Raw genomic sequence first — 20,431 nt, 5'->3', positions numbered from 1 at the left:
TTCTTCTGGTTCTCTTCTAGACTAACGGTCTAATAAGGGTGACAGAAATTGAGCTCCTTTTCTGCCTGTGCTTTTCTTCTTTTCCCCCTCATTCCTCTCAAGTTTCCCTATATGACTTCTTTCCGTGGTTTCAGAGTTGGGAGGAGACACATTCAAAATGCAAATATGAGTACACTGATGGCAAGCCAAGCCTACACGGTGTAAAATCACAGTGGAAGGCTGGAAAAACCCTAATGGAACTGGGGAATACCCCAGCCTTAAGTATTAATACGATGCCTGTAAATAAATATTTACTGGATGAATGACAAATTGAATGAATGAACAAATGAATGAATGAATGAAACCACAACTTCTCAGATAATTGTGGGTATGCAAATAGATTTAGTACTATGTGAATATACATAATTTTTTAAAGTTATCATTTCCTCCTGATAGTTCAATATTTCCAAATATCCTCAGATAAAGAAATAGCAAGTCTTCCAACTTTATTTGGGATTTTATAGCAACTGCTGTCAAAAATGACTTACGTGGCTAAGGGAAACTTGAGACCATAAAATGCACGTGACTTCATATCCCTGCTCAGGTTGTATTTTCAAAATCACAAGGAGAAACAGTTATGAGAACTTAAAGACAATACCCTCACCAGCATGTCTCTCCTTTTTCATTCTTTCTTCATTCTCATAACATTGACTTGCAGCTTCCTGATTTCAGACTCCTGTCTGAGTGAAGTGTGTGCTCACAGAGTGCCATAAAATCCTCTGAATATTCATTCATTCAAAGGTACGAGCTCTTGGGCCACAAAGGTCCCTTCTTCTGGTCCCTTCTTCATGCCCAGACGTGCTCAGACTTGGCATCTTGCCCTGGAAGCAAAGTCTATAGGCCAAACAAAACCTTCATTTTCACTGCTCGGAACAACGGTCAATTCTTCAATGTAATTACTGAGAACAAATTAAGAGTTTAGATCCAGGGGCTTGGTGCACTCAAAAATTATGGAAAAGAGAAGGAAAATTGTTTCAGATGCCCCTGGGCTGCGAAAGGCCACACCCCGCAGAGACCTGGTATGATTCTGACAGATATGAGTAAGCTTTTACCCAGTGCCCTCTACCAGATCTTCAGGGCAGGAAAAAGCAGGGACCTGTATTTCACGTATGCTCTGTTTTGGCCTGCTGCCTTCCAAATACAGCTAGCTGCTTTTAAAAAATGTGCTTTCCTAAATACTTTTCCCTTTCAGCAGCTTAGTTTTTAAGGTAATGGAGAGTTAAGAATTGTTTCTCCAGCATCAACTGAAGAACGATGGTCCCAGGACAAAAAGAAGACAGTGTCCGTAAGAGGTGGAAGGAAGCAAAGGTGATTCCCATGAATTTGAGCTTTCACTGCACAAGCTAGGTTTGAGAGAAGCAGACCCTCAGACAAACACTCCAAAAGAGTATGTAAATTCATTCAAGACCAGAAGTGTCCTTTAATCCAGTGCTATTGGGCAGATTGTGGAAACAGCAACTTTAATAAGGATTCAAGTCACTTTTATTTAGGAGAGTTCCTAGGAAATAGCTATGGGGTTGCAGGAATATCATTCTCCTTAAACAGTCTACCACAATCATAAAAGGAGCCATTATATAGCACTTACCACTAGCTGGGCTCTGTTCTACGTGCTTTACATATGCTTATTAAGGAGCCAAACAACCCTCTGAGCCAGGCACTGTTATTAGCTCATTTGCAACCTAGGAAGCTAAGGCACCCAGATATTATAATACTTGCCCCCCAAACACCTTGCTAGTGAATGTCAAAGCAGGAATTCCAGCTTGGTTCTAGAGTCTCTGTCCTTAACCACTTAACTGCTAAAAATAAAATACTATGTGGATACAGAAAGACTAGAATTTATTTATTTATTTGTTAAATTTTTAAAGGAACATTTATTTATTTATTTTTGGCTGCATTGGGTCTTCGTTGCTGCATGCGGTCTTTCTCTAGTTGTGGCGAGCGGGGGCTACTCTTTGTTACGGTGCGTGGGCTTCTCATTGCGGTGGCTTCTCTTGTTGCGAATCACGGGATCTAGGCGCATGGGCTTCAGTAGTTGTGGCACGTGGGCTCAGTAGTTGTGGCTCACGGGCTCTAGAGTGCAGGCTCAGTAGTTGTGGTACACGGGCTTAGTTGCTCCGTGGCATGTGGGATCTTCCCGGGCCAGGGATCAAACCCTTGTCCCCTGCGTTGGCAGGCGGATTCTTAACCACTGCGCCACCAGGGAAGTCCCAGAAAGACTAGAATTTAAATGCTAGGTGTCATTATCTCTAAGTGGTAGGTTTATGGTTAATTTTTTCTTTTACTTTTCTGTTTTTTTCCAACCTTCTACCATGCAGTGCTTTTGTGATCAGAGAGAAAATAATAAATGCAGTTTTAAAAGCCTGACCCTAAAATACATAACCAGCCACAGGCTGTGAAGATCATTGTTTTGAAGGGCCCTGCAACAGAAATAGCAGAAGCATCCTAAATGGTTTGATTTACTAATGACTGGACCTTAGCAAGGAATACCAGGGAAGAGTGCCTCAAATGTGTCCCTCTGCAGTCCTGTAAGCAGCCAATAAACTATCTACCACTTGCAATGTCACTTGGGGGTGTGGAAAGTGATGGAGTCTCAAAGCGAGAATGAATTCCCCAGCTCTAACCCCGAATAAAGGAGTTCAGCCCCATGGTGGTACTCAGCGCCGAAAGGACACAAATACACTGTCACAGAAAACTTTCCATTAAACATCATTATACAAAAGTCCCCTGTATTCCTATATATCACCAATGAGCAACTGGAATTGGAAATTAAAAAGTCACACTATAATCCAACTTAATTCACAAAATACACGTAAAGTGATAGCACATATAATGGATTTAGGAAGCCACTAAAATTTTAAAATATGACCATGCCAATTTGGATCCAATTCTAAGAATACTCTCAAAGTTTATCATGACGTGTTTAACGCAAATACAGTTAAAAAGACGTAAATGCAGCAGGTGGTAAACCAAAATTTAGACAACTACCAGTTTAGACCTCTTGTTTGCCCCCAGAGAGACAAATAACTGACTTAGTCAATGCTGATGACTTCTTGTATTGATTACCTTACTTTTTTCTTATCCTTGTCTTTTTAACAAATAGCCAGATTTAAAAAAAAAAAAACTCCCTCTTTTTGAAAGAGGATTGCTGGCAGGAACTGAGGCCTCATTTTCCTAGGTCTGTATCTCTGTGTTAGGTTGAAGGGTCAAAGCGGGCATTGCACTGAGCGCCTCAGAATCTCCTTGGAGAAGGAAGGACTTCTTGCCTGGCCCCTGGGGGTGCTGGCAGCAGAAGACACACAGCTCTCTGCCTTCCTCAGAACTGAGGAACACGACCGTGGCCATGGCCCCCTTCCTGGGCAGCCTGCATTCAGTAACTGGTAACGCAGCAGCCCTCTAAAGCCTGGCCTTCTCACCTTACCTGAGGACAACTCCGTGGGGTCATTTCCGCTCTTGAGCTCCACCTGGGGTCTGCCAAGGCCTTGACTGAGCGCGCACCCCAGCTCAACTTCTTCCCCTGCCCATTCGGCTTCCCTCCCTTTCCTTCCACAGCTGTTGAGCCCAAGATGTAAACACGCATGCGCGCGCGTGCGCCACGGCGGGGTGGAAGGGGGGCGGGGTGGAATGGGGGCGGGGTGGAAGGGGGGCGGGGTGGAAGGGGGGCGGGGTGGAAGGGGGCGGGGTGGAAGGGGGGCGGGGTGGAAGGTGAGGCGTGTGGTCCCTGGCTGGGTATCCACTTCCAGCAGGAACTTGACACTAGGGGGGAGGAAGAGCACAAGTCTTTGTCAGGCTGTTAGGCTGTCGGCCACACTGACTACAGGCCACAGTCTTGAGGCCCATTTCGCAAATCACAGGAGGAAGGAAAGCTGTGCCATCTTCGTCACACATTCAGGAAGAGGAGCAAAGAACAAACAGGACACCTTTGGAAGACTGGCAGGGAATGTGTCTGAAACGCGGGTGGGGCTTCGGGGTGCGGGGAACCACAGGAGGCAGGATGGCAGCTGCTTAGCCACTGTTTGGTCTAATCCCCTGAGCTGTCCTGTCCCTGGTACTATGGTCACACGGTGTTAATTAAATCATTCTCATTAATTCAGCCAGAGTGTAAATTAGGATGGAATGAAGATAAATTACGTTTGAAGGCAGCTAATACATTTAACCCCATGCTGCTTATTTTTCAGCCTAACAAAATAACATCGTTAAGGGAGATAACAAGGCCAAAGCCTTCGGCACAGCTTCTTAATAGCATTAAAAACAAGACCTTGGTTTGGTGTCACAAGGCAGAGGCGCAGACCAGCTCCCAGGGGCCCAGGGGACTGGCCTAACATCTTGAAGGAGGTGGTGGCCATTGTACAACAGGGATGTCTGTAGTATTTCCCAAGATGTTTATGGCTCATATCTACAAGGTCTATCATCATCCAGTTTGATCACAAGTCTGTCTAGAGTTCTTCCTGTACAGATACAAGACTTGCTCACCTTTTCTTCCTGTAAGTGAAGTGATAAGAATTACCTTTAGGATTGGCTGAGAGACACCAGAGGAATAACAGTTTTAGTTGCTGTGATTGTAATATGCTAACTTGCAAATCACTTTCAGCTGTGGAATAAACATTAGAAACTGCCCATAGGCCTGAAAACTTTTCATACATCGGTTCAAGCAAACCAGCGTACGGTTTGCAGCAGGTCATTTGTCTTCCAGTTTTCATAACCCATATAATAAGTAATTTCTTTTCCCTTCGTCCATGTTGCTTATCTCCCCAAGGCAGATGAAGCAAATGTATATGGTCACTGAATACTTTCAAGATTTTCCAGGCCACAACGTTTTTTTCCTTCTCTTTTCTTGAAGCGTAGAAAGGTGGCAACGTTAGGTAGAACAGACACAGGAAATTAGCATCAGTGGATGATGACACAACAGCCAGACGAGTTCACTCTTTTCTCAGCCCTGCCTGCTTAGCAAAGCAATTTGCAAAGACCTGTAAACTTTATTCTCCCCCCCACCACCCGCCCCTCGGTTAAGGACACTGCAGTTTCCGGGTGGTAAAGATGCAACCAAAATAGATGGCCTGTTCCTAGCTCAGTGGCTTTCTGTGGCAAAATCCCCAGCCAACCAGCTGAACTGAGGACATGTTTTATTCCTAGGCAGGGTCATCTAGGTACAGTTCCCAGTAGATTTGTTAGGTAATTTAAGTAAGAAGGAAATACTCCTTAATGAGAAAAAAATATTAATCTCTTAATTTAAACAGAACACCCTACCCCCCCCCAGTCCCACTCCCCGCGGAAGACATTAACATTTGGTCTTCAGAACCAACCTGCTTGTTTTTGACCCACAACCCAGACAGACAAAGCGCTTGGAGGAGGTGCCTTTGGGGGCTGCACTGATCACCTTCCCCCACTCCTTGCCGCAGGCTACAGAAGCATGTGTTTTAAAAGACATATGTGCAATAGCTTCACGTTTCCCTCTCCCGGCTTTTCAGCACCTATCTCTGGCGTCTACGGTGTTTCTATCCGTCTGGTCTTCGCTGATTTTATCCACATCTTTAGGAACCGGGTCGGCTTGCGGCGCTCCCCCTGTCTTTACCTCGCAGCAGGCAGACCCCTGCACGTGGGTCTGACCGGGAATTGATCTGGCCTCTCCGGCTTTGTGAAGCAGTCTCGAGCCGAGACTCTGCATAATACGTTAAAATATAAAGCAGATTTGTAAAGGCTCGTGGTGAGGCTGACGAGTTAATGCTAACAAAGGACTTCAGAGGGCACTATCTTTCTTTGTTTGCAAGGAGCGAAATTTCTCAGCGCGAATACCAGAAGGGACCGCGTGTAAAGGAAAGTGGGATTAAAGGACCGACAGAGCCTTGGTTTCGGCAGTCTCTGGGCTCTGGGCGCGCCAGGCAGAGCCTCTTCTGCCTGTTAAACCATTTCTGCATCTAATATTTAAAAGAAAGCTGGGAGGTGGAGTAGTGGGGAGAGAAAAGTCCGTCGTGGATCCCCACTCCAGCTATAGGGCTGGGCCACTGCAAGTAGCTGTGGGCCCTCTAGCTGGACAACTCACATCTCCCTGGGCCTCAGTTTCCTAACCTGTAAAACAAGGGAGCTGGATCGGTAAAATCTACAGTTCATTCATATACTTTATTCCAAATACCCAATAAAAAGAAAACGAGGCATTTCAGCTCCCAGTGGAAAGACAAGCCCTTGGTACAAAGATCAAAAGTGGGTTTCATAAATAGTGATCGCCCTTCGAGATTAGTTTTCTAATCGCCTTCCCTTCTCGTGGCACAAGGGCGCTTCAAACGTGTGTGTGCTGAACCATTTCTTTGCTGAACTCCTAACTAACACGACCCGGCGATAAAAGACAGGAAAGGGCCCAGTCTGAGAGGGCGATTGAGGCTTTATCGCTACGAAGAGGCGGTGGCGGGGCCGCTCCTAGGAGCGGGTCGCTTTGAATAAAGCGGCGGCGGCGATTGGCTGCAAAGCACGTGGTGCACGCCTCGCCGGAGAGTGCCGGGTTGCTGCTGCCCCGGGCTGCGTGGGGCAGAGTCCAGCCGCGGGTGCAGCACCCGCGGGGGGTGGGGAGGGAGGACTTGGGGGCGGGAAGCGCCTGGGGCTCGAGTCTTTCTGGTCCACTGCCACCGAGAAACCCTACGGCCCGGCTTTGCCCAACCTGCGGTGTCCCCGGAGTGTCCAAAATTGTGTCCAAACCTCGCCACCGTCCTCCCTCCAGATATCCCACCCAGCGCGCGGGCTGTGCGCGCCCACGGCGCGTGCCGCGGACACCCGGCTCGCCCCTCGCCGCCCTGTCCTGAGCATCAAGCGGGCTCCCGCAGCTCGGAGCGCGCAGCTCGGGGCTGCGCTCCCCAGCCGAGGATCCCTCAGCACCCGGCTGGGCTAGAGACGCAGACACTCCAACGCAGGAAAACTTGTTTTATTCGTGGTCCCCGAGGGTTGCAGCTGCTCTTGGCTGAGATTCCGCGTGCGCTTTGTCTCTCTCCACTCGCCACAGCCCCCTCCCCCGCTTCCTCTCACGACTAACTCCCCCGACACACTCTCCTCCGACTCTTGTCCTCCTTGCCTTCCTCCTCCTCCTCCTTCTCCGCTGGCCGCATTCACGCGCTTCCTCCCTCCCTCCCCTGGTGTCACTTTTTGCCTACGCGCTCTCTCCCCTCCCCTCCCCTCTCCTCCCCTCCCCGCCGCTCCGCTTAAAGCCGGGCGCTGGGCGGCCGGGCGCAGAGTGCTCGGGAAGCCGGAGAGGAGGCGGCGCGGCGGTGGCGCTGCAGAGGCCGAGTCGAGACGCCAGGCGGCCGCCGGCGCGCAAGGCGCTTTCCAGCTCCCTCCCGCGAGGGTACAGCCGGCCTCCTTCGGCGGCGCCTGCAGCCGCGGGCTCGCTCTCGCCTCCAGAGCTCACTCAGGGAGCTGCTCCGCGGGTGGCGGGCGCAGAGTCCGCGACTTGGGGATCGTGAGGCCGCGGCGATCCGCCCGCGGTAACCAGCCCGCGAGCCAGAGTTCCATGCGCGCTCCCTTCGCCCGGGCAAGTCGCTGTTGCTTCCTGGGGCTGAGACGTCCGCTCCGTCCCCTCCCCACCCGGTGACCGAGGCAAGAACCCAGCTTGTCGTGCACTGTGGCCGGTCGCCACTGTTGTAAGTCTCCCCTACCGCCGCGGACCTGTTGCGGGCGCCGCGGGTTTCAGGGGCTGCCTGGCCTGCGGGGTGTGATCGCGAGGGGTGTGTGTGCGCCCCGGAGCCTGGAGCTCCGACTGAGGCCGCGGTGGGGAGCTGTTCTCGGGGCGGAGACCTGGTGTCCACCGCTGCCCTCCCACAGCAAGAAGAGCCGGGCATTGCTGGAGGGGGCTCCTCTCGGTGGCGCGCCGCCCGGGCGAGCTGCTGGAGAGCTAGGAGCTGAGCCGGGATACTAACCAACCCCCCCGCCCCCTCCCCCCCCCCCAGCGGAAAGAGCATTGTCGAGCGCGCGGGATTGTTGGTCCACGTTGCACCCTACCCGGCACGGTGAGCACTGGGGCCACGCGCAGACACCCCTAGTGAGGGTACGTTCACTGCGGCCAGACGTCTGTAGGGAATGAATGAAAACTGGTTTCTGAAAAATTAGTTTCTTCTCACGGAAGTATTTAGTCTTAACATGCTTAGTTTCGAAGGATAGGAATTGGTGGGCAGGGTGGAGATGAACCGTTGAACTTGGCGTGTGTGTGGTGTCGCCCTCACAGGCATGGCCAGAGTGTTAAAGAGCGTTACAGGTGTTATAGAGGACTGTATAGTAAAATGCTTTTCTTGTTAACAATCTCTTTATAATGTACCGTTGTTATCAATAATATGAATGTCCGAGAAAATCTGCCTAGCTTCTCCTTTGATTGCGTTGAGATCAGGTTTAAAACCCAAAGAAATGTGACACGCCGCTAAGTATTGGAGGCCCAGAGCCTGGTTAAAGAGCATTAAGTGAACTGAAGTTACTGTAGCTAGAATCCCTTTTGATGTTGACTGGTAATAGCAGCCCTTTTCCCCTTCTTTGTAGAGGCAGGTTAAGTATATGTGTGCGTTTTTTTGGCCACTTAACTTGGCATGCAAATATTATTTCTCTGGGGGCTTAAAAAAATGCCAGAAGGATGATTCATTTCATGTTGAAGGTGTGTTTAGTGGCTGTATATGTGGTTTCTGCTGATGTTCTCACATTTGCATAATTTTAAACTAGAAGGCAAGTCGTTTCCCTTGGGTCTTCAAGTTTACCTTTTATTTTAATCAAATATTGCTGCAAGATTGTTGGATTTTGACTGACACACTTCTCCATCTGGGTGGCATCCAAGATGACAAGCTAGGCTCTTTCTGCTGGCTTTATGAACCTACCTGGGAAATACAGGAGCATAAACACAGGATGCAAAGAGATGCAGATCCTATATCCCAAGGTCTTGTAAACTGTTTTGTTAAGTGTAAGCCTGGCTGTGAGTGTTGTTTTACACTGCTTAGGGAAACGCCTTCCGGGCCGGGTGGGTGTAATTCCAGCTCAATTTGCAGGCACTTTGGTGCTTATGTACCTTGTGCAGCCTCATTCTTCCGTCAGAGCTGCATTCACTCTTAGCCGGAAAGAAGGCAACTTTTTTTTTTTTTTTAATTGAAGTATAGTTGGTTTACAATGTTGTTAGTTTCAGGTGTACAGCAAAGTGATTCATTATATATATATTATATATATATATATATAATATATATATACTTTTTTAGACTCTTTTCCATTATAGGTTATTAAAAGACATTGAGGATATTTCCCTGTGCTATACAGTAGATCCTTGTTGGTTATCTATTTTATATATAGTAGTGTGTATATTTCAATCCCAAACTCCTAATTTATCCCTCCTCCCCCTTTCCCCTTTGGTAACCATACGTTTGTTTTCTTTGTCTGTGAGTCTATTTCTGTTTTGTAAATAAGTTCATTTGTATCTTTTTTTAGGTTCCACATATAAGCAATATCATATGATATTTGTCTTTCCCTGTCTGACTTACTTTGTATGATAATCTCTAGGTCCATCCACAGGAGGCAGCTTTTGAGGTTGCTTTGGAAGCATTAGCTTAAAAAAAAAGCATAGCTACTCATTTGGAATTCTTGCACCTTTCTGTATAAGGCATAGGAATATTTATACCATCTTTTGAGGTTTAGGCTTAAAAATCTTCCTCAAAGAATTTCCGTTTGAATGTACTAATGCAAATGATGACTACAGCAGTAGAACAGCAGGGATGCTAATACTGTTTTAACACGTTGGAGAACCTAGTGTATTCACATAGGGTCCAGGTCCTGTCACTTGCTCTTAGGAGCATTGGGCATTGGGTAAAATGGACTAGACCATAGATACTTAGCTTGAGGGTGGCGGTGATGCTTGCCTCCTCAGCATTTGTCAAAGCCCAAGTCACTGTGGAGACTGATGGGTGCTTTGTAAAGGCTTCTTAACACCAGAGCCCTAGGACTCTGTTGTTTATTTTCTTCCACTAAGTCACGTTTACTCACAATGGAAAGTTACATGCCCCAAATGAAAGAAAACAAGTTGCAACTCCTAATAGTATGAGGCCTGCATGTCAAAGGCAAGTTAGGTACCTGCCTCTGTTGTTTTCTGTGCCTGCCTTGCCTCCGCTGGTCAGGTTGAAGGAAACAAGCAGGCCTTGGGTTTCAGCTCTGCCATAAGGACTGGCTGTTCCGTGTTTGGAACAGATACTGTAACCACACAGTTTACCCTCCTGGGATAAACAGCTTCCCTAGGAATCCTTTGACTGGCAGGTTCTTGAAGCCATTATTTCTTTGAAGTAACAGAAGGGTAGGGTGAAAAAGGAAAAAGATGGTTCAATTTTTGAAGATAGGTGATAGGCATGTCCTGTATCTTTAGCCTACAGTTTGATTACTGAGGAAAGCCAAAGAGAGCATTCGGTTCTGCTGTAATTTCCATTTAGATACTGAGGAAGACACTCTAGTCAGCAAATAAATTCTAGAGTGCCCCTAAATTAACAATGGCAGGCAACACACATACACACACACGTGTGTGTTTTGATTTAGATAAAGCGACATTTGCATTTTGGACTCCCTGGATGCAGGTGCCAGTGTTTGCAGGTACACAAGAATGGTCCTGGTGATGCCCTATTTAATTAAGAGAGATGGGTGGATACATCCTTTGTTCTTGCAACTGGTTTTCTAAGATTTGATTTAAAGCAGGGAGAACAGAACAGCAGAACTCCTGAGTTTGCTACTCAAAATATTCTTCCCTTTCTGTGCCCAAATCGCCACTTTGGAAGCTGTCCGGAGCAGGAAAGGGGAGTGGTGACTGTGGCCAGAATCTATCCTGTTTCCACGATAGCTTGCTGATCAGTATATGGTTGTGTTTATATTGGGGCTCTTTCAGGACGCTGTAGTGGTAGAGGTGTCTGGTTACAAATTATTTGTAATGATAAATAAAAGTTTGGTCATTTTAGAAGTTGGCCTAAGCCTGTGGTTTTAATGTTACATTTCCCATTTACTGCACTTACACTTTGGTAAGACACTGGGTCTTACCAAAGGAATTCTTAATGGAATTAATGAGTAGGTATTTGTTTACACATGGCTTTATGTTGCTTGCATAGGGCATTAAAGCCTGTGCCCATCCCGGCGTTACGAGAGCTGGAGGCCTGGCATTTCAAGTGGCCAGCAGTGAATCAGCTGGACTAGGGCAGGGAGCTGTGAGAATGAGACCTTCCGCCTCTTGGCTTTTGCTGACTTACATTCTCAAGGACTTCAATATCCTGCAAGTTGGCAATCAGGTTTTCCAAGATAAACCTGCTCTTAAGCAGTGATTGTTTTTTTTTTTAAACAGTGTATAGTTTAAATAGCTCAACAGTATTATAATAAGTGTCTTTCCTTATAGATAGGTCGCCGTCTCTGACTTTGTATAGGCCTGGCTGTCCATTGTTCAGAACAGTAGGCAGCAGGGCCAACAGCGAAGTGTTCTGTTTCCTCTGTCCAAAGCAATTGCTGGTTTGGTTCGGCCGTTCTGAACACTGGGAGCATCAGATTCAATAGTTGTGTTTTGTTTTTTCAGGAGTGGAAACAAAATGTCTGTCAGCGTGCACGAGAACCGCAAGTCCAGGGCCAGCAGTGGCTCCATTAACATCTATCTGTTCCACAAGTCCTCCTACGCGGACAGTGTCCTTACTCACCTGAACCTGTTACGCCAGCAGCGTCTCTTCACCGACGTCCTTCTCCATGCCGGAAACAGGACCTTCCCGTGTCACCGGGCGGTGCTGGCCGCGTGCAGCCGCTACTTCGAAGCCATGTTCAGCGGCGGCCTGAAGGAGAGCCAGGACAGCGAAGTCAACTTCGACAACTCCATCCACCCGGAAGTCTTGGAGCTGCTCCTCGACTACGCTTACTCCTCCCGGGTCATCATCAATGAAGAAAACGCGGAATCGCTCCTGGAAGCTGGCGACATGCTGGAGTTTCAAGACATCCGGGATGCCTGCGCCGAGTTCCTAGAGAAGAACCTGCACCCGACCAACTGCCTGGGCATGCTGCTGCTGTCCGACGCGCACCAGTGCACCAAGCTGTACGAGCTCTCCTGGAGGATGTGTCTCAGCAATTTCCAGACCATCAGGAAGAACGAAGATTTCCTCCAGCTGCCCCAGGACATGGTAGTGCAGCTCTTGTCCAGTGAAGAGCTGGAGACGGAAGACGAAAGACTTGTGTACGAGTCTGCAATTAACTGGATCAGCTACGACCTGAAGAAGCGCTACTGCTATCTCCCGGAGCTGTTGCAGACAGTGAGGCTGGCTCTGCTGCCGGCCATCTATCTCATGGAGAATGTGGCCATGGAGGAACTCATCACCAAGCAGAGGAAGAGCAAGGAGATCGTGGAAGAGGCCATCAGGTGCAAGCTGAAAATCCTGCAGAACGACGGTGTGGTGACCAGCCTCTGTGCCCGGCCCCGGAAAACCGGCCATGCCCTCTTCCTCTTGGGAGGACAGACTTTCATGTGTGACAAGCTGTATCTGGTCGACCAGAAGGCCAAAGAGATCATTCCCAAGGCCGACATCCCCAGCCCGAGAAAAGAGTTCAGTGCCTGTGCAATTGGCTGCAAAGTATACATTACTGGGGGGCGAGGGTCTGAGAATGGAGTCTCGAAAGATGTCTGGGTTTATGATACCCTGCATGAGGAGTGGTCCAAGGCGGCCCCCATGCTGGTGGCCAGGTTTGGCCATGGCTCTGCTGAACTGAAGCACTGCCTGTACGTGGTCGGGGGGCACACTGCCGCCACTGGCTGCCTCCCGGCCTCCCCCTCAGTCTCTCTAAAGCAAGTAGAACATTATGACCCCACAACCAACAAATGGACCATGGTGGCCCCTCTCCGAGAAGGGGTCAGCAATGCCGCAGTGGTGAGTGCCAAGCTCAAGCTGTTTGCTTTCGGAGGTACCAGCGTCAGTCATGACAAGCTCCCCAAGGTTCAGTGTTACGATCAGTGTGAAAACAGGTGGACGGTCCCAGCCACCTGTCCCCAGCCCTGGCGTTACACGGCGGCAGCTGTGCTGGGTAACCAGATTTTTATTATGGGGGGAGATACCGAGTTCTCCGCCTGCTCTGCTTATAAATTCAATAGCGAGACTTACCAGTGGACCAAGGTGGGAGACGTGACAGCAAAGCGCATGAGCTGCCACGCTGTGGCCTCCGGAAACAAACTCTACGTGGTTGGAGGGTACTTTGGCATTCAGCGATGCAAAACCCTGGACTGCTACGATCCAACGTTGGACGCGTGGAACAGCATAACCACGGTCCCGTACTCGCTGATCCCTACTGCGTTTGTCAGCACCTGGAAACATCTGCCCTCTTAAACACAATGCATCCTAAAGAGAGTGAGCGTAAGGTAAGAGTCAGTTTAGCTGTAAGTATCCGTATAGTTGAGCTAGCTGTGTAAGCCCGTACGTGAGTGAAACAGGCTCCATGTAGCCCATCCTATAGAGGTTCTACATGAACTACAAATAAAAGCACTTGTACCCCGGAACTTAAACACTTGTGTTGAGCACAGCTGCAACCCCCCAAACATAAGCCGGTGGTTCTCAGCCTTTATTGGGCCTCAGAGTCTCCCAAAGAGCTTTTTGAAGCCTGCCCACTCCAGAGGCTGGGTTTCATTAGGTCTGGGTGGGACCCAGGCATTCGCATTTTTAGAAAGTTCTTCAGTGATTCTAATTACGGCCAGGTTGGGAACCTTGTCTTCTGAGCCCTCCCTGTGTGCCGACAGCTGGGCTGTGGGTTTCCCATGGATCATTTCATTTGGTCCCTACAACAACACTGTGGGATATTACTATGAGAGCACTTCATAGATGAAAACACCTGATGCACACAGGGGTTAAGTAAGTTGCCCAAGGTCATAGGGCTTAGCAGGCGGAAGGGTTGGTCAAGACATCAACCCAGGCAGTCTGGCTCCAGAGCGTAAGCACTTGAGCTCACGCCGAATGGCTACTTAATAAACTTCACATTGTTATCACCCCAGGAAATAATTGTAGATTTTTAAATTTAACTTCCTCAAACCCTTTTTAGAATGAAGTGGGGTTTAAAAAATTGAATGCTGAAAATTATTCCCATTGTATTCTGTCCAGAATTATTCGTTAGCTTATTTTAGAAGTTTTTCCTTCTCCCCCACCCCCCCAAAAAAATAGCCCCCTTTAGGGCATTTATTAACTTTTGAGAAGTCTAGGTCTGTCCTTATAAAAGGTCGCACCTGCATTGTATAAGCTGGTCTGATGTGTGGACACACTGAGCCATCTAAACTGCCCTTCCTGCGGCTTTTCAGAGTTAATCAGTCAGGCTGACCCCATTGTCAGGGCGAACAAAAGTTGTGTTTCTGTGTCATATATCTGGGTACATAATGGTTGTCTTGTGTACTTAAGAGTATATAATACTCTTGGCTCAAATAATTAATAGGCCTACACAGTTCAGGGTTCGGGAAGCTAATGGCCGCTTTGCTGCTGTTAAAGCATTCTCAGGATTGGCCCCGGAATCACTTAAGTGTATCTAAGTGTAGCACAGAGCACACGGAATGGGTTGATTTGTTTTGGTGACTAATGGGCTCATGACTAATAATAAGAGAATAAAATTTAAAAATCTGCTTTGGAGGAACTGCTGGGGAAATGAACTCATTCCTTGGAAAGGTTTGGTTCTGTGTTCCCTAGTATGTTTCACACCTTTGAAGGGGACCTTCTAGCAAAGAGGGGTTTGGACTCATTTGTCTTTTCTTTCCTCATCTCTTACAGCTCATTTAGAAACACCAGTAAAACTGGCCTCCCTTTCACATGGAATCGTGCTCTTTCTTTCATTTCTTCAGTTATCTCCTCCAGCCTGTTACACTTCGTACAGTTCTTAGTAATGTAATGTTTTCCTGGACTGAGACTCCTTCAAAGGAGCAGGAACTCTTAGAACCATCCTCTGGGGAGCGAGTGGGGCTAACAGTGTCCCACACCAAACTGGTTTTTGCAGCCTTGCTGGCATCTCAATAATCCTGAATAAACAAATGCTCTGAAAGGGGTTATTTCATTTGCGATATGAAGGCATTACTCAACTCTAAAGAAGGTTTAAAGAACCTTCTAGGCAAAAGCATCAATTAACAGTGCACTAAATTGGGTGTTAGTCCAGAACTGACTATATTTGCATAGGAGAGCCTTAAAAATTGCCAGTGATGGTGGCGGTACATCCAAGTGGTAACTGGCTGGCATCCTTGGAAGTGGCTGGCATCCTATATGTCATATAGGTAGAAAAGAGAGAGACCACATGTACATTCTGTTTCTAGCTGTGGAGTCTGGACCTCTCTGCACTTCAGAGATCTCCTTTGTCAAATGAGTGATTCGAATTTTGCTTTCCTTAAGATCTGTCCCAGTTCAGACTTGGGTGAATTGATAAATGAGGAAAAAGAAAAGAAAGGCGTGAAAATACCTAGCCCGTGCCTGGTACATACTAAGTGTTCAATACTCGTATTAGTTTTCTTTCCTCCCTTCAATTTAGACCTTGGCTCGCAGTGGAATTAGCTTTGTGTGTCATGCAAAAATGAGGTTTCTTTGACTATTATCAGCTTGTTATCTTAATACTTCATTTTTGGTACCTCCTTTCTCAGCCCGGAGTGAGTATGTTGGCAAACACTCGAATTCACCTTCTCCTGGGTATTTGAACCTAATCACATGTCCGGTCCCTGGGAAATGGAACAAATAGAGTGTTCGGTTATATTCGAAACAACATCCCCTCTGCCCTTGGTGCTCTTAGCCAGAGAGTCAAGCACAGAATAAGGAAATTCGACAGCGCCAGGTTCGCCTTTTTAAAGGTCGACAGCGCCAGGTTCGCCTTTTTAAAGGGTGGCGTGGGGCTGATCAAAGCCACTGTTGGAGTTTCCGACAGGAGAGAATGTTGGTTTAAATTTCTAAAGTTTACTACACACAAGATAGTGTTAAAACACTTAAGCCGGATGGAGTGACTTAAAAGAGGTGCTGTGTAGGTATCAGTCCTAAGCTGCAAACGCTTCCGGGACCTGGCTTTGCCCTCCACACGTAGGTGCTACCTGAATTAATACAGTGTTAACAAAAAGTTTCCCTAGGTCTAAAAGCTTATCCACCAAGGAGATTTTAACTCTCTCCTGCTGCTCCCAGCTGCTGGGAGGGACAAAGAGGAAATTACTTTTGATTTCGCTCCATTTCCATGGTGCTGTGTGGCCCACAACTTGACGGCGTTTGGATTTTGGGTTGCTTTGTTCCCGGCCCCTCTTTTTAGTGGTGTTTTTGTTTTGGGTTTTTTTTGTTTTTCTGTTTGAGTATGCAACATCTTGACATTTCATATTATTACAAGATACATTCTTTTGGCCTAATGTTGATGTATAGGTTTCAAGGAGGTGAGGGTGGGCGATGACACCCGTAGTCTAAGGAATGCCTTGAAAGCTTGAATCACTGTTATGAAACTGCCAAAAGAAACAACTGATGAAATGAATCAGACTTCCGAACACACAAGAGCAAGAAGAAGTCAGTGCAAGTGATGAGCGCCCCTCCTGAATTCCCTCTGTCTGTACTTCGAGTTTCAGCACTGGGGCTGCAGACTCTTATGCTAGGGCTGGAAATGGGCTCCAAGAACAGATAGGGTGAGCATTTGAAAGACAAAAGCGCTCTGCAAACTCTCCTTCTGTAAAATTAGACTTAACTAAATGGGAAGGATGGGTGGTATGGGGAAACACCAGCTCCCATGAAACGTGCAGGCTTCGTGGTTATGGCACCTTGAATTTATATTCACGTTTGACGGCGGTTGATTCTGTAGATAATAACACTGCATACCACAGCCCGAGTCTCCTAAGTGTGGGCTGATGAACTTGGAGAATAAACTCCAGCCTTGGGCTGGTGAGGCCTGGTATGCTGTCATGTGAAAGAAAGCGAGACTGATTTCTGCCGTAACGAATAGCAGAGATGCATTTAAATAAGAGGATTAATATGTCTGCCTTCTATATGGTGAATAAATTTAATTTGGAATCCTTTATGGTAAATGGGCCCAAGGCCGGGGGTGGGGGGAGGGGATTGGCAAAGGAATCTCTTGTGACCCTCTGGTGATCACTTTACAGTGGCTCTGTTTAACCGTGGAGAGGAATTACGAATGTCGGAAGCAGAAGAAGGCAACTCGTAACAGCACCTAGATGTATAGGTTTGAATTTTAAACGTATATATGTTTAGGAAAGAAGTGAAGATCTTTCTTCGGATACCACGGTTTTTGTTGGGCCATCTGCACGCATGAATGCACCTACCGAATGTGTAATTAAGACCTTTGGAAGCCATATTGACTGCCTGTCCCAAGTTTAATCTTTTTTTTTCAGATCTTGAGACTAACAAAAAATTTTCCTTTTCCTCTATTTTAGCTGACTCCATCCCTTAACGAGACAAGATGGGATTTCTACTTTGGAGAGACCAAATTGAATGAAGAGAAAGAAAAGAAAAAGGAAAAGAAGTTGCTACAGTCCAATCCACCACACCTTGTAAATGCTTCTAACTGGACTTGAAGGAAGGGGGGGGGAGGGGGAGGGGAAGGGGGGGGGGGCTTTTCAGTGCAAGAGGCACATGGTTTAAATATGAATGAACGAACCTGTGATCTAGTCCTTGTCTTGTAATTGTGGATTAATGTCAGCATTAATCAGCCCCTCAAAGGGAGAGAAAAGCCGGCCCTCTTCCCTTGCTGTACCATATTCAGCATTTGATTTCCATGGGTTCCACCATTTATGTGTAAAATTTGAAATGCTTGTCACCTCTCTCTGAGGAGCGAGCTTGAAGCCTCCACACCAGCTGCTGTTGGAGATTGAAAGCCCAACTGGGGGGCCTGGAGGGATGTTTGCTGGGCTGGCTGCGGAGTGAGAACCACTGGACTCCACGATAATCTCCGAGGGGCTGTGCTCCCCAGGAACGTTTCTGAACAATGGGGACATTGTTGGTAGCTGTTTGGTAGATGTTCTTTTCTATTTATAAGTGACTTTAAACTTTCCCTTGGCTGGTAAGAAATTTGTTGTAGATTTAGCTATTTATTGTTTGAGGCCTGCATGCTGAAACAATGCTTACAGTTGTCTTCACGTGTATGGACGCGTGTGAATGGTTGTACGTTTTGCACAATTTTGTGGCTGTTATGATGTGCTCTGCCGCACAAAAGTGAAAACTTTGGAGTTACAATTAGGAACATAACTGGAGGGTGGGTTGGGAAGGGTGGGGGGGTGGGATTTTGTAAATGTCAAGACAGGGAAGGATTACAAGACAGAAACTTAAGTTACATCCTAGAGGTAGAGAAAGCACGAAGGTCATTTTTCTCAGACTCATCAACTTTGACTGGGGTTTTGTGGGCTGTGGTCCTGCCAATGGCTCCTGGGGCAAGGGAAGGCTTCTTTCTGCCCTTCTCCTTCCTGTCCGATTCACTCGCTTCAATCTCAGCTACTGAAATTTAGAAAGGACCAAATCGCTTGGCAGTTGTTTTTTTGTTGTTGTTTTTTTCTCCTCTGTGTAATATCCTGAAATCCTGGAAAATGCTATGGACTAGTTCTGTATATAGGGCACAGGTAAAGGCATTGTCCAAAGTTTATTTATTTATCTATTTATTACCCTATGAGAATGCTTGGCCATAACCACAGTTAACAGGAGAAAACGAAACACTCACCGATGGAAATTAATTCACTCACCGGATTTACTTGACCTGGATGGGTCCTTCTCTCTTCCTGCTGTAGGGTTTAGCAGGTGCTAAAAGTTCTCCAAGGCAATATTCACATGGGTACAATGTATACTTTAGTGCTCCCTCTTAGGTAAGTCTCTAAAAGAACTCTTTGGTGCACAAAAGTGACACATATGGCCACCAAACACCAAAGAATTGTAAGCAGTGACCCTTGCTGAGAGGCTTTCTGGGAGAGTTGGGAATCAGTTGTGAATACGTTCTTTGCTAGTTCAAGTGCTTGTTTCCTAAACACGTGCCGTGATAGTTATTAGTGGTAGACTCATAGGTGCTTCCTCACAGGTGTCCGGGGAAGCTCAGAATTTGCAATTCGCACTGCTTTCATGGCTGTTTCTCTCATTACTGTATTTTAGAAAATAGGGTTTAAGACCAATAACCTTTGACATCGTGTGTTTGCATTGTCTAATGACAGATGAATCCTTCTTCACGTTTCTCTCCACCTGAATATATTAGACTAATTGTACATGTCTGTTCGTGCCGTGAATAAGTGGGCTATAGTTGGACCAAAATAAATGAACGGTTGGAATCAAAGGGTCTCAATACTTTGCGGTAGTCAGTCCCTTGCCTCTAGATGTGTTCTAATCCAGCGGTCCCCAACCTTTTTGGCACCAGGGACCGGTTTCGTGGAAGACAATTTTTCCACGGACCGGGGTGGGAGGTGTGGGGAGTGGTTCAGGAGGTAATGCGAGCGATGGGGAGCGGCAGGTGAAGCTTTGCTCACTTGCCCTCCGCTCACCTCCTGCTGTGCAGCCCGATTCCTAATGGGCCGAGGACCGATACCAGTCCACGGCCCGGGGGTTGGGGACCCCTGTTCTAAGCAATGCAAATGTCTGATTGTACCCTGGCAGTATATTGTAGCAGTTACAGCTCCATAGTTTATGATGCAAATCTGCCAACATGTGGGTGTCACTGCGTGGCTTTTGAAAGCAGGGTGAATTTTTTGCAGCTGTTTCAAAGTTGTGGTCTGTCCTTGAATTCTCTATTAATTGCTGTGTGTGAGCCAGAGGGAGCTGTGGTCAGGGTGGGCCCCCAGCCTGCAGGGAACTTTCTGGACTCCCCGCTCTTTGAATTGATGGAGGCATTTGGGCTCACTACTTGACCATTCTCACCCTGTGAAACGTCCTACACTTTGAAGCAAATACAATTCACAGCACAGTGCACACAAAAACCTTGGCATAAGACAGAGAAGGTTCTTCTTATTCTGTGGACTGGTTGCTGTGGAAACGGATAACAAAGGGCAGCCTTCCACTTCTGGTATAATTGTGTAGCCCCCTTTTCTCTGGGCTTGACACCTGTCTGAATAAGAATGATTAGAGCTGAATAATATCCCTCTCTTGACTATTGAATATGTGGTTCACATACAAAACTGTATAAGTTGAAGAAGTAAAGTGTTCGTGTTCATATGTACCTGTTTGCTACTACATTTTTGAGGTTTTGTAAAACTGTTATTTTTTTTTCACAATGTGAAACTGAAGGTCAAATAAATTATTAGAGATTTCCTCTTCATCGTGTGTATGGGTCTTTATTTGAATACAACATAATTTTAGGCATTGAAAACTTGTGCTTTTTCTAGTTTAATCCAAAAGAGGATCATTTCAAATTTTTTTGGATGTCCTCTATTTCACCATTTAGTTACGTCCATTTATGAAAGCAATTTTGCACATTAAATAATTTAAAATTT

General features: G+C 46.9%; 1 protein-coding gene across 1 annotated transcript; it reads left to right on the top strand.

Annotated features, from left to right (window-relative positions):
• The first annotated feature begins 7,509 nt into the window (after nucleotides 1–7,509).
• On the top strand, nucleotides 7,510–17,569 carry ENC1 (ectodermal-neural cortex 1). The gene is made up of 3 exons (XM_036847401.1): nucleotides 7,510–7,658; nucleotides 11,579–13,393; nucleotides 17,405–17,569. Exon 2 carries the CDS (start codon nucleotides 11,592–11,594, stop codon nucleotides 13,359–13,361), a length of 1,770 nt encoding a protein of 589 aa, XP_036703296.1. The 5' UTR covers nucleotides 7,510–7,658; nucleotides 11,579–11,591; the 3' UTR covers nucleotides 13,362–13,393; nucleotides 17,405–17,569.
• The last annotated feature ends 2,862 nt before the right edge of the window (nucleotides 17,570–20,431 follow it).

The sequence above is a fragment of the Balaenoptera musculus genome, chromosome 3 (assembly GCF_009873245.2).
Source record: "Balaenoptera musculus isolate JJ_BM4_2016_0621 chromosome 3, mBalMus1.pri.v3, whole genome shotgun sequence".
NCBI lineage: Eukaryota > Metazoa > Chordata > Mammalia > Artiodactyla > Balaenopteridae > Balaenoptera > Balaenoptera musculus.
Note: the sequence above shows the minus strand (reverse complement) of the source record. Positions and strands in the feature narration are given on the sequence as shown.

What these genes read in the sequence shown, in the direction of transcription:
- ENC1 (XM_036847401.1), top strand. Translation starts at nt 11,592, where the DNA reads ATGTCTGTCAGCGTGCACGAGAACCGCAAGTCCAGGGCCAGCAGTGGC.